The 13,808-nt window shown below is 29.2% G+C and overlaps 1 protein-coding gene across 1 annotated transcript; it reads left to right on the forward strand.

The window, feature by feature from the left end:
* Window positions 1-510: 510 nt before the first annotated feature.
* On the forward strand, window positions 511-3,207 carry LOC108779358 (farnesyl pyrophosphate synthase). Its single transcript, XM_018546759.1, has 6 exons — window positions 511-648; window positions 1,898-2,038; window positions 2,244-2,447; window positions 2,547-2,711; window positions 2,788-3,000; window positions 3,076-3,207. The coding sequence occupies exons 1-6, from the start codon at window positions 511-513 to the stop codon at window positions 3,205-3,207; spliced, it is 993 nt and encodes a 330-aa protein (XP_018402261.1).
* Window positions 3,208-13,808: the final 10,601 nt, after the last annotated feature.

Genomic DNA, 13,808 nt, shown 5'->3' on the forward strand with positions numbered 1-13,808 from the left:
TTCTTTCGACATTTACATGACAATCATAAGGATTAACGATTCGTTTCGTTGATCATAAAAAGACGATACATATGTATTGCTAGTGAGGGGTATACATATTAAGCAAAGAACAGATTTCTCTTTAGTTTTCTTTTCTATCTTGCTTTCCATTTTATCTTTTGAAAGATCTAACGAAGTTTAATAAGAAATAAAGCGCTTAATACAAAAGACAAAATATAAATTGATCAAGAAAAATTTTATTTCATCGTTTTTTTCTTGCTTGTAATTTATTACAATTTTATTCATGACGTAACGGAATCGTTATCTGTCATTCTTCTTAAAGCCTATTCTACAATCGCGTAAACGTAATTGTAAGTGGCTGTAGTTGTAAGAATTGACTAATCACAGTCGAACATTTTTTCGTATTCGACTGTGATTGGTTAATTCGTACAACTACAACCATTTACAACTACGTTTACGCAATTGTAGAATGGGCTTAATGTTTGTTAAACTTTAGATCGTTTTATTATAATGGATCAAACGCTATGGGTAACCATCAGCGAGGAGGAAGGACAACAGATGATGGCAATGTGGCCGGACATTGTTCATGATATCACGAAAGAGATTGAGAATTCTAACAATCCAGATGTTGCTAAATGGGCGGAAAAAGTAGGTCATCATTGATTAAAATATTATATACATAATATGATTAAATAAAAGATATTATAGCCAATATCCCAGCTAGCAAGCTCACGTGATAATGACGTGATTATGAAGTGATTTTGATGACAATACCGTCAAGTGACATTAATGGAACGTTATTTTGACGTCATTTGTAATACCAAAAGTTGACGTCACCGATATGACGTCAATTAGATGTTACATTGACGTCATATATATGACCATTACTAATTAATTATTTTTTGTTATTATTTGTGTATTATTATTTGATGTATCATTTTATCCTTTAATATTCGATGAAAAACAAGGATAAAATGATATGTCATGCATATTACACTTACGGAAATGATACATATACTAATACATACACTAATACATACACTATCATATAAACACATAAACCATCTGTTTTCAATATTTCCATTGAACAGATATATCACAATTATACAGACATTGACATACAGATTCGTGGGTCATCGAAGTACAGCAGTTCCCGTACGATTGTCAAGGTTAAGCATGCGAGGTCGTGGTACAACTTCGGATGGGTGACCGTTTGGGATGCATCATGAAAAAAAATTAATTCTCGAATTTAGAGAAAATTTTTTTTTCAGTAATTAGGGAAAACTGACCGGTATTTTACTTAAATTTCTACACGAAGCATATACGAATTTACTACTGCATTATTGCACTAGTAGTGACACTAATAGTACTTTTTAGTCATATTTACGTCTCCCTGACGTAATAAAATAACGTCAATAAGATGTGACATAATCACGTGATATATACGTCAGAATAACGTTACTTTTATGTCATAATTGACGTTATTTGTACCAAAAATTCACGTCATTATCACGTGACCTTGCTAGCTGGGATAGTATGTTGGTGTGACAGTGATATGTTAAAATTCATTCAATGTGGGTCGATCGATTTATTATACGATAAATTCCTTTAGTAAAAGTAATGCTACATAATGTAATATCAAATTTCATAATTCTAAAATATAAAATTTTAATAAAAATTGTCTCTCTTTTTCTCTGTCTCGAATAGTACGTAAATTTGTAAAAATATATCATCATCGAAATTTAATGATGGGAAAACCAACTTCAGGTAGTTTTTTGAAGAAAAAAAATCTTAAATATTCAATAATTCAAAAAACCTATAAATTAGTACATGAAATAATATTTTTAAAAAACTCGAATTTAAAAAAATATATAGATTAATGATTTTCTTTATACAGATGTTACAGTATACTGTTCCAGGAGGAAAGAAAACTCGCGCTTTTGCGTTAATTATTGCTTATAAATTACTAGCACCAAGTGATCAACTTACAGAAGAAAATATTCGTCTTGTACGAATTTTAGCATGGTGTCTGGAATTGGTAATTGTTCTTCTTTTCTTTGTGACATCGATATGTTTCATGACTTTTAATTCAAATGAATGTAATACAAGATATAGTTAAGATTTTAATTTATAGTATCTTTAAATTGAAGGTAAAATGCACTATATACGATGAGCGATTTTAATTAAAAATATTAACTGTTGCAATTACGATTTATAATACTAAAACATTTATCACTATACAGTTCCAAACCTATATCCTCGTGATCGATGATATACAAGACCGATCGTTACTTCGCCGAGGCAAACCATGTTGGTATCGATACAATGATATAGGTCCAGCGGCAATCAATGATGGTTTACTTTTACAAACTGCTATGTTTTATCTAATTCGAAAATATTTTAAAGAGAAAGATTATTACGTTAATCTACTAGAAACGTTCTACGATGTGAGTAAAAATAAGTTTTTTCTTTCAACGCTTACATTGTGTAAACTATTTTTTTTCTTTTTAATCGAACAATTATTGTATATAGAAATATTTTGATAGATCGGATTCAAGACAATAATAGGTCAAAATTCAGATTTGTTCTCTACTAATTTCGGCAAGAAATCTAATCTGGATTTATTTACAATGAATCAATATAATTCCATTGTTAAGTACAAAACTTCGTATTATTCTTTTGTTATACCAATAATCGCAGCTATGCACATAGTAAGTATCTCGTTTTCTTATACACGATAATTCATTTACTTGATAATAATGCACTATGATATGTAATTTGATATAGGCTGGAATAAAAGACCACGAGAAGTTCAGGGAAACAAAAACCATATTATTTAAAATAAGGAACTTGTACCAAGTCCAAGATGATTATTTGGGTTGGTTTGGAAAGTTTGATGTCTGTGGTAAAAATGGTACTGATATTCAAGAGGGAAAATGTACATGGTTTGTTGTTCTAGCTCTTCAACGTGTTACTCCAGAGCAGCGTAAAATATTAGAAGTGAGTATCGTTTGTTAGATGCGTTGCTTCATCAAACGCTGTTGTATATTAATCCTTTTTTCTAATTATACATAGGAATGTTACGGAGATTCAGATCCAGAGAAAGTACATCGTGTGAAACAGCTTTTCACTGACCTTGGTTTGCTAAACACTTATTCTACATATGAAGAAGAAACATATAACTTACTAAAAGAACATATAAAGTAGATGTCATGCAGACTTCCACATAGTCTTTTCTTAACTATATTATGGAAGCTTTATCACAGAATGTCATAAAATAATCGTATACATGGAAGAAATTGATATTTTAATACTTTATGTATTAATATTTTATCGTTAAAAAAATTTAAAAAAAAGGGAAGAATAAAACGAGAAGTGTTTTGTCATTGTTCCAGAGTACGATGATATTTCGCTGTAAAAAATATTGAAATATCCCTTTATAAAAATTTTTACGTACTAAAAAATGTTTCGTTATACAATATAATACTAAATATGCTTTGTTCTGTTTATATTGATTTTTTTAAGAAAAAAAAACAACATGCAAAATGACAATTTGTTATTTAAATTAAAATCTTTTTATTTGCATGTCAGTCGTATAGATTACTATAATGTGTAGTGTAGACTATTTCATCGATCATAAAAAGACCATTCATATATGTATTGTTATTCAATGTATCGGGTATATATTTTTAAGGAAAGAATAGATTTATCTTCAGTACTACTTCGTGTTTTGTTTTTTATCTTATTGTCTGAAGGAATTAACAAAATTTAGTAAAATACAAAGTGCTTCGTATAAAAGGTATAAAGGATATAAAAGAAAATTTTATTGCGTCTCATCTTCTTGATTCGTTCATTACAATTTTATTCATGACGTGATTAAGTCATCATTGTTGCTTACCATTTGTATCAAACTAACTTCAGAAGTTGTTAAAAAATTAAGAACGTTTAATTGTAATGGCTCATTTCGTAACTCGAATGATACAAACAACGAGGGACGAAGAAAATCAGCAATTAATGACAGTGTGGCCGGACATTATTCATGATGTCACAAAAGCGATTGAAAATTTTAATATTCCAGATGTTGCAAAATGGATGGAAAAAGTAAGTAATTATTTATTAAAATGCTAAACATTAGCCAAGTAGAAGGTAGCAAATGACGTAATAAAAACTTTGATAGATTGATGGTGTAATAGAATAAATTCTTTCAGCATAATTATAAATACAAAAAATTAATGGATAATAATAATAACATTAATGGCTATAAGAAGTCAAATGCTGTTAACGGAGCGTAACTTATATACAAAAATATCTTAGATACAAAAATTTTAAACGTTTCATCCCATTATTTGGACCATCATCAGCGAATATAAAATATACAAAGGTGTTACTTACAATTAGTATTGGAGATAATAATATTGAAATGCAGTAATGAACCCAGCAAACACCAAATATAAATACAATATAACGTAGAAGTAACAATTAATATAACAGATGTTACTCTCTATTTATATTATAATTATGTAACCGTACTTTATGTATACGTTATAACTGGATTGTGTAACTGTTGCATTATTGCGTTGCGTGTATGTTATAATAAACAAACAATATATAACTGCAATTATTGCATGTTATATAATAACTGTTTTGTCAATATTATATTGATGCTATATAATTTGAATTACGCGAGATTCTAACCTCGTCGTCGTTGCTTCGGTCTGTTATTCCGTTTGGTGCAGTGTATACGTGCAGAACGTGAAATAAAACTGAGGAAGTGTTTTAATAAAGGTAATTAGTAATCTTTTTTCTTTTTTAAATTAACTATCATCAAATAATATATAAAAAAATTAAATATAGAAAAGTATTTTATTTATAATATATGCGATTAGATAATTTTATTCTTTATGCATATACCGCGCGTTTATGAGGCTATGCAAGTTTATGTGGATATACCGTATTATATATATATATATATTCTATATATATTCATTGCACTAGTTCAGAACTAGTTAAAAACTCTTCGAAAAAGAACAGATCGCTAATAGAAAGTTTTTGCAATAGCGTTTATCCTAAATACGGTGTGAACGCTAAAGTCCTTTTTCTTCACACCTAATTAAGAAAAGGATAACGTACGTGATTTAGCGTTCACCAAAAACATAGAGAATGGACTGCGCGATCCCGTATCTATGTAGTATCAAAATGTGTCGACGAAAATGAGAGAAAGGGTCCGTGGAAGACGGCCATCTCTATCTTTTTCCATTCCATGGTGTAATGGAAGAGAGAATGAGAGGGAGATGGCCGTCTTCCACGGTCCCTCTCTCTCATTTTTGTTGACCATTTTGACACACGGATCGCGCAGTCAATTCTCTATGTCTTTGGCGTTCACCATATCTGCAGGATAAACGTTATTGCAAAAACTCCTTAATATCTCTGATTTTCTAGGGAATCTCTGATTTTCTAGGGATCTAATATTTCATCCTCTAGTCGGTAGTCGCTATCTCTTAACCTTTTTCGGTAATACGCTAAGCAAGTATCTCTGACGTGGAACACTAGCGCCATCTCTCGTTTATATTTTTATTTTATGGGAGTATGAGAATAAACGCGCATATGCGTATTCAGTAGGGTGGCGCAAGAAAAAAAAAATTTCTGAATTTTGACAAGCATACATCAAAAGTAGGTTCAGTATATGAAAAAAAGTACTCTCAATTTTTTTTAGATTTTTCGGACAATATTTAGAGGTCGCTGTTTTTGTTTAAAGGTCGTTTGATGTAATAAATAACAATGAATTGATATAGTACGTACTGTATACGATAAATGATAACTGATTATTTTTTTTTATAAAATAGACATTCTCACGTACATTTTGAGAGGTCGTGAACCTATTTTGGTCCAGTAGAATAAAAGATATGATTTTTGAAATTTTATTTTTTAACACTTTTGATTAATAATATGTCTGTACTTTATCTAAAAAAAATCTAACAATATGTTACTATTTTTTTTCAAACAATAGACATTTTAGCGAACATTTTGAGAGATCGTGAACCTATTTTGGTCCAGTAGAATAAAAGATATGATTTTTTAAATTTTATTTTTTAACACTTTTGATTAATAATATGTCTGTACTTTATCTAAAAAAAATCTAACAATATGTTACTATGTTTTTTCAAACAATAGACATTTTAGCGAACATTTTGAGAGGTCGATGACCTCATTACGTTAAGTAGAACGGAAGATATAATTTTTTTAAGGCTGTGTCTATTCGCACTGCAGCGTGCCTCCATTATAGGCACGACGCGTGGCTCGATTAGACTCACACCAGGGATGCGGGCGTGGATGCATTGCGGACACGGTCGTGTCTATAATGGAGGCACTCTGCAGTGCGAATAGACATAGCCTTTTTTTAATTTTGTGGTGCATGTCAGTTCGTAAAATAAGTGGCTAAATGTATGTGTATTATTAATATGAATAACTATATTATGCAAATTTGTATGCAAATATTAGTTGTTGTAATTATGTAAGTAAGGCTGATCAAGCGCGTTATTCGCTGTAGGTATAACAAAAAGTATTGAAAATTTCATTCTCGACTTTCAGAATTTTCATTATCATTTTACTTCATTTGTTTTGTTGTTGACGCTTAGCTTACTGACGGTAATGTCATTCTACAAGTGTTATTGTTTATATGTTTATAATACGTCATTTACTAATATGAACTTCTTCAGTACTACTGAGCAGTGTGGTATTAACATTATTATTAACGTACATTTAGCCACTTCTTTTACGAAATGGCATGCACCATAATATAAAAAAAATTATATCTTCCGTTCTACTTAACGTAATGAGGTCATCGACCTCTCAAAATGTTCGCTAAAATGTCTATTGTTTGAAAAAACATAGTAACATATTGTTAGATTTTTTTTAGATAAAGTACAGACATATTATTAATCAAAAGTGTTAAAAAATAAAATTTAAAAAATCATATCTTTTATTCTACTGGACCAAAATAGGTTCACAACATCTCAAAATGTTCGCTAAAATGTCCATTGTTTGAAAAAAAATAGTAACATATTGTTAGATTTTTTTTAGATAAAGTACAGACATATTATTAATCAAAAGTGTTAAAAAATAAAATTTCAAAAATCATATCTTTTATTCTACTGGACCAAAATAGGTTCACGACCTCTCAAAATGTACGTGAGAATGTCTATTTTATAAAAAAAAATAATCAGTTATCATTTATCGTATACAGTACGTACTATATCAATTCATTGTCATTTATTACATCAAACGACCTTTAAACAAAAACAGCGACCTCTAAATATTGTCCGAAAAATCTAAAAAAAATTGAGAGTACTTTTTTTCATGTACTGAACCTACTTTTGATGTATGCTTGTCAAAATTCAGAAATTTTTTTTTTCTTGCGCCACCCTAGTATTCAGCTATCGTTTTATTCTGTTTTATTCTGATTTTTGTTTCAAATATATCGTTGAATAGTCAGCAATGGTTGTAACAATTAGAAGTGGATTTCAAGAGGTTAAATTAGATGTTTTAATTTTAGGAAAAAAAAAAGTGCATCAAAAGGACAAAAACTATTTAATAGTTTTCATGTTTCTCTAATGTATACAAAGAAATAATAATAATTATCGTCGTATATTAGGAACAGTTTTAAGAGAAACCTCGGGAGTAGAAAGCAGAAAACGAAATGAAAATTTTTATCAAATAACAAAATAAAGGTAACATAAAAATATGTTCGATAAATAACGTAGAAATCCTTATGCAATTTAAACGCGGCATTAAAAAAATTTGACTAATTAAACAGACAATAAAATATAAGATTTATTTTGAAGTATATCCTTTATGTAATTTTTGTGTATAAATTGTTATTTAGTTGAATTCAGATCAAATAATAAACGATATAGAATGCAGTTGCAAAGGAGGAAAAGGATTTTGTAAACATGCAGCTTCTGTTTGCATATACTATGTAAATGTAGAAAATACATTATCAAAAACAGATTCACCAATGATTTGGAATAGACCGTCCAATGAACAATTAAAGAAATATGCAAAAGGTCGCCGAATTACAAAACTTTTTGAACAAAAAGAAGGAACTATTGAATATTCATCAAATAATAAAGTTTTTAAAATATATGACATAAAAAATATAACAGAAGAGCATTTAAATCTGAATTGTTCAATGGCTGAAATGCTTAGGGCTGAAAAGAAATGTGCAATAGAACGAGAAATGCGTGAAGAAATTTGGCGACCTTTTGCATATTTCTTTAATTGTTCTTTAATCAGATGTGTTGTGTTGTCGGATGTTTCAATAGTAAACGAAAAAATCTCCTGAACTACAATTTTATCGGTTTCCTGGATATTCATGGGAAGAAGAGAGAAGAAAAAAGTGGATTGTGGCAGTACGTCGTCAAATGTAAATATAGAAATAATAATTTGTGTAGACTTTTTTATAGTGTCAAATAGAAATAAAAATAGATCGCTTTTTAATTAATTTCTTTTTATATTTATCAAAAAAATTCAACACAAATTATTTTTTGTATACTTACATTTGACGACGTACTGCCACAATCCACTTTTTTCTTCTCTCTTCTTCCCATGAATATCCAAGAAACCGATAAAATTATAGTTCAGGATTTTTTTGTTCACTATTGAAACATCCGATAACACAACACATCCAATTTGCTCGATTCATTTTTAATGAATTATAAGAAAGACTTGGAATATTATTCGTTTTCGCGTTTTGTTGATACTCCCAGAGTTGCAAAAAATGACCACTGAACGCTGCTAGAGCTACTTGCCTAGCGTATAATACAGGAGAGGTACTTTTTCGAAGAGATGCGACTTTTTATCACGAGTTCTGAAGAATCATACTCGACCATGACGGACGCATTTCAGATCGGATGGTTTTAATTGTATATTTTTGGAAAGCGTTGCCGGCTTTGAGGACTGAGCTAGTACACTCTCTATAAGGACGTGATCTGGTCGTATCGAGACCTCTAATTATAATATATTTTTGGAAGGCGGGAGCCATTAAGTACAGAAGAAGAAGAAGATCTTTTATCACAGGTAATCCTTGTTTTAAAACTAAATTTTCATCAAACATTTATATAAAATTAAAGCGAAAGTGTCTCCTGCACATTTAATTTATGCAGTTGTTAAATATATATTAGATAATTTAATATAAAACTATAATTCTTAACGTATACAAATTCGAGGTTATATTTTAGATTTGTTGCAAATCCACATATCATATCGACTGTACATTATATACTTTCAGCATTGATATTAGAGGAACCTGATATTTTCATTATGCCTAAAAATATCCGATATTTATCTAAAAGACGATGTAATCAAATAGTTAATAACGAATTAAACAGCTTTACTGATTATTTTTCATTGCAATCAACTGTGCCGCATGTAGCATCTAGTAGTGCAGTAGAAGAAACAGCAATTACTTATGAAATACCCAATGTAATATCTTATGGAACATCTATTGTATTATCTTGTAGCAATACATTAGAAAGGGATGCAAACCAAGTAAATGAAGTACTAGAATCGCAATGTAACACAGAAAGCGACGAAGAATTAAAACTACAAGAAAATGCTCTTGAATTTACAAATATCAGTAATATTACTGAAAAAAGTTTAAATGAAGACTTGCAAACGTTAGTTATTAAACACAACATTCCGCATAATACTGTAAATGAATTACTTCAAATTTTGAAAAAACACGGTCATTCTGAATTACCTAATGATATTCGGACTTTAATGAGTACACCACGAAATGCATCCGTAAATATTAAATCTTTGGGAGGTGGTCAATATATACATTTTGGTATTTCTATTGGTCTTGAACGATCTATAAAAATGTATAATACATGTATAAAGAGTAATAATATAAAATTAAATATAAATATAGATGGCTTACCTATTTCTAAAAGTTCGGGTAGTCAATTTTGGCCTATTATGGCGTCTATTGAAAACATTGATCTTTACACATCACCATTTATAATTGGTGTATATCATGGTAGGCATAAACCTCATGATGCTAACGAATTTTTGGCCGATTTTGTGAACGAATTTCTGTGCCTTTCTCAATGTGGTTTACTTGTTTCCAATAAAAAATATACTGTTAGTATAAATGCAATAGTTTGTGATACTCCAGCCAGATCATTTATAACTTATACCAAAGGTCATACTGGTTATTTTGGATGTCCAAAATGTATACAAGAGGGCGATTTTGTACGTAATAGAGTAACTTTTCCTGAAACTCATTGCACTTTACGTTCAAATAATACATTCAAAAATCGAACTCAAATAGAACATCATACTGGTAATTCTATATTAGAGAATCTTCCCATTGGTATGGTATCGCAAATTCCGTTGGATTACATGCACCTTGTTTGTTTAGGTGTTATGAAACGATTGCTGCAATTATGGCTTAGAGGTAATAAAAATGTTAGATTATCAGCAGATAAAATAAATAGAATTTCGCATTACTTACTTACAATTAAGTCTTGCATACCATCAGAATTTGCAAGAAAACCTAGAAGTTTACATGATATCGACAAATGGAAAGCTACAGAATTCCGTCAATTTTTACTGTATACTGGCATTGTCGTTTTGAAATCGATAATGACTCTTGCGTCTTATAATCATTTCCTTTCTCTAAGTATTGCAATAAGAATATTAACTGATCCAAAATTATGTATAACGTTTAATGAGTATGCGAATTCGTTATTAATGTGGTTTGTGTCAAACTATGGAGATATTTATGGTGATGAATATCTGTCATTTAATGTTCACAATCTTATTCATCTTGCCAATGATGTCAAAACATTTGGTTGTTTAGAAAATTTTAGTTGCTTTAAATTCGAAAATTATATGCAAAAAATAAAGAAAAAATTACATCAATCCGGGAAACCTTTACAAGAGTTATCTAATCGCATATTTGAAGAATTACAGATTCCAATTCAACCTTGTTGTATAGAACAATTCCCCATCGTTATTTACAAACCACGATCACTTAATAAAGTTATTTCTTATCTGCAATTTAAAAGCTTTAAAGTTTCTATTAATGAAGTCGACAATTGTGTTTTGCTTTACGACAGGTCTGAATAGTTATTTCAGATATATTTGAAAAAGACAGTGTAGTAGTTATTTGTGCACGACGATTTTTAAATCCGAAATCTTTGTTTACTGTTCATGCGCTTCAGAAAGACTTAGCATATTTTTAATATCGAACAGTGCTATTTCAGACATTATTCAACTTCCAATAACAGAAATACAAAAGAAGTGTTTAAAAATAAAAAGCATTTTTGATGATGATTCGTACGTTGTAATTCCTCTTCTTCTTACCAATAATTAGATTAATATACGACAATTGAATTTAATTATATATTATATATGTTTCTAAATATTAATATTACATACGTCTTTTGATAAATATTGAATGTTTATGATCGGATTTGTTAAGAAAACCTTTTAAAATCTTTTACAGGTGAGCAAAAGTTGTAATTATTTTTTAAATCATGTTATATTTGCGTATATAAAGTCTAGAATGGAAAATAACAAATTACCAATTGTAACGGTGCAGGTGACGGCTTCACAGCTAATGCATTACTTCTAATCTTCGTATAAAGCTGTAACAATATATCTATAAAGATTATTTGTTTCTTCTAGATTTGTCGCAAAGAATAGATGAGATACTCGCAAAGAAAATAATGACTTCTTGTTCACAAACGACAACTTATGCAGTAGTTAAATTTTTATCGGATTCGACGTTCTCAGAAGTGCCAGTAAGTTGGCTTATAAAGAATAATGATATTTATCAATGCTGGTGGTCACCACGAACATCAAATAGTGCAATGTTAATTGCTCACTGTGTTAATCCAAACTTTAAGTTGTGGAACAAATATGAGGTGGAGGTAGTAAAATATTGTAGTAAGTATATTTTATGAATGTTTTTTATTACGTGCAAAATAAAATATTTTTCTAAACTTCTTTCTTTTTCTAATTTTAAGCAATATTTACTAAAACGTCTACTTTGAAAGTCTAATTAGAAAAAAAGCATTATTGAAAATTAGATGCAATAACAGTATAAGATAAAATTATTTTCTGCATGAACAATATAAAAAATTACAGCTTTTTACTGTAAACATTTTTATCATATGTATAATTATATAACTGATAATCACTAAATATTTTTTTTAACATATGGTTACAAATCAAGAAAAATATTATTTATTCTTTCCATTTTTGTCTTGATAGGCATTTAAATACGAATTCTTAATTTTTTATTACAGCTTCTCTTGAAACTGCACGAAAAAGTGCAGCAGATGAGAATTATATTACGACAGATGAGGAACGATTGGGTCGAGGAAAGAGACAACATGTTCCTTATCAACCTTACAATTCTTCCGACGATGAATATTCATCACCGAATGAAAATTCATCAAGAGAATGCCACAATGATAAACAAAGCAAAAGTATATGTATAATAAATAAGTGTATATATTTCTTAATATTTTTTTTTATTACAATAAAGCCGAAGATACACGATACTTGTTTTTCTGTGCAGGATTGCTAGCTGGATTAAAATCTTGTCACCGTATTGGTTGCAACTGTCTCTGTCAGCACCACAGCCAATACAGTGGCAAGATTCTAATCCAGCTAGCAATCCAGAAAAATAAGCATCGTGTGCTGCCGGCTTTATATATAATGATGTTCAGAATTCTATTATTATTGTTTTTAGTTTTCTTTTATTATGAAGAAAATCATTAGAGCCTTATTATATTTTATATTATATAACTTTTTAATTTTTTTTTACAGGAAGCCGAAACAAGTTAAATACATCTTCTAAACTACCATCATGTCCTGATAATTTTGATTTTTATGATAGTGTACAAGATGATGAAGGTGAAAAAAATAGTAGCAAAGCTGCAAGTATACAATTTGGTAAATATTAATCTTGTACTCATGCACGCACAAATTAATGTACAATAATTATATTTTGAATCTACAACACAGTTGTGTTATCAAAACACATCAAGTGTTTAAATAACAAAGCTGCGATTGTACATGTGTTGAAATAATATACGTCTTTTACCATATATATATATTTACAAGAATTTTGTTTGTTTCTCGAAAATTAGAATTGTTAACTATATCGTATAATGTACGTATATGTGATGTTATAGTAATATAAAAATAACAATAATATATAATAATAATAGCTAGTATATACATAATAATAGTATAATAATAATAAGTACATATATAAGCAAGTGTCAAATGGAAATACGGCTGCATTGAAAAATATTGGTTATTATACAAGAATTTTTATTGTGTTTTATCGCTACTAACATCATCAATTTAAGTATTTGTGAATGATCAGGAGTACAATTTGACGAATCAAAAATTTCTAAACGTAAACCTTTTTGTGTCCTGAAACTCTTAAAGCATTTTTTCAACATTCTTTTCAACGACAGTTTACAGAAAATGTATGCCATGTTATAAGTTTTTTGCTATTATATTATATATAAAGTATAATAATTGTGATATAAATTAACTGAAGAGGAAATAGATTGACTGATAATCAGCGACAATACTTTTGTAGACACACCAGAAGTGCTTACATCATTGCAAAATGTGCCTATAATAATACAAGGTACGTACAATAAAAATCAGTAAACTTAATTTTGACAATATATAGGTAGGATTATATACATTATATATACATATACATACATTAAAATATTTTAGATGGTACTACTCAGTACACCTCTATTGACTCGAGC

This window comes from Cyphomyrmex costatus, unplaced genomic scaffold (assembly GCF_001594065.2).
Source record: "Cyphomyrmex costatus isolate MS0001 unplaced genomic scaffold, Ccosl1.0 scaffold587, whole genome shotgun sequence".
In the NCBI taxonomy this organism is placed as follows: Eukaryota; Metazoa; Arthropoda; class Insecta; order Hymenoptera; family Formicidae; genus Cyphomyrmex; species Cyphomyrmex costatus.

Bases quoted from the DNA above. Each gene is read 5' to 3' on its own strand.
- LOC108779358 (XM_018546759.1), top strand. From the start codon at position 511: ATGGATCAAACGCTATGGGTAACCATCAGCGAGGAGGAAGGACAACAG. The intron at 2,039-2,243 runs GTAATTGTTCTT...ATCACTATACAG, and splicing joins TAGCATGGTGTCTGGAATTG to TTCCAAACCTATATCCTCGT. The intron at 3,001-3,075 runs GTGAGTATCGTT...AATTATACATAG, and splicing joins AGCAGCGTAAAATATTAGAA to GAATGTTACGGAGATTCAGA.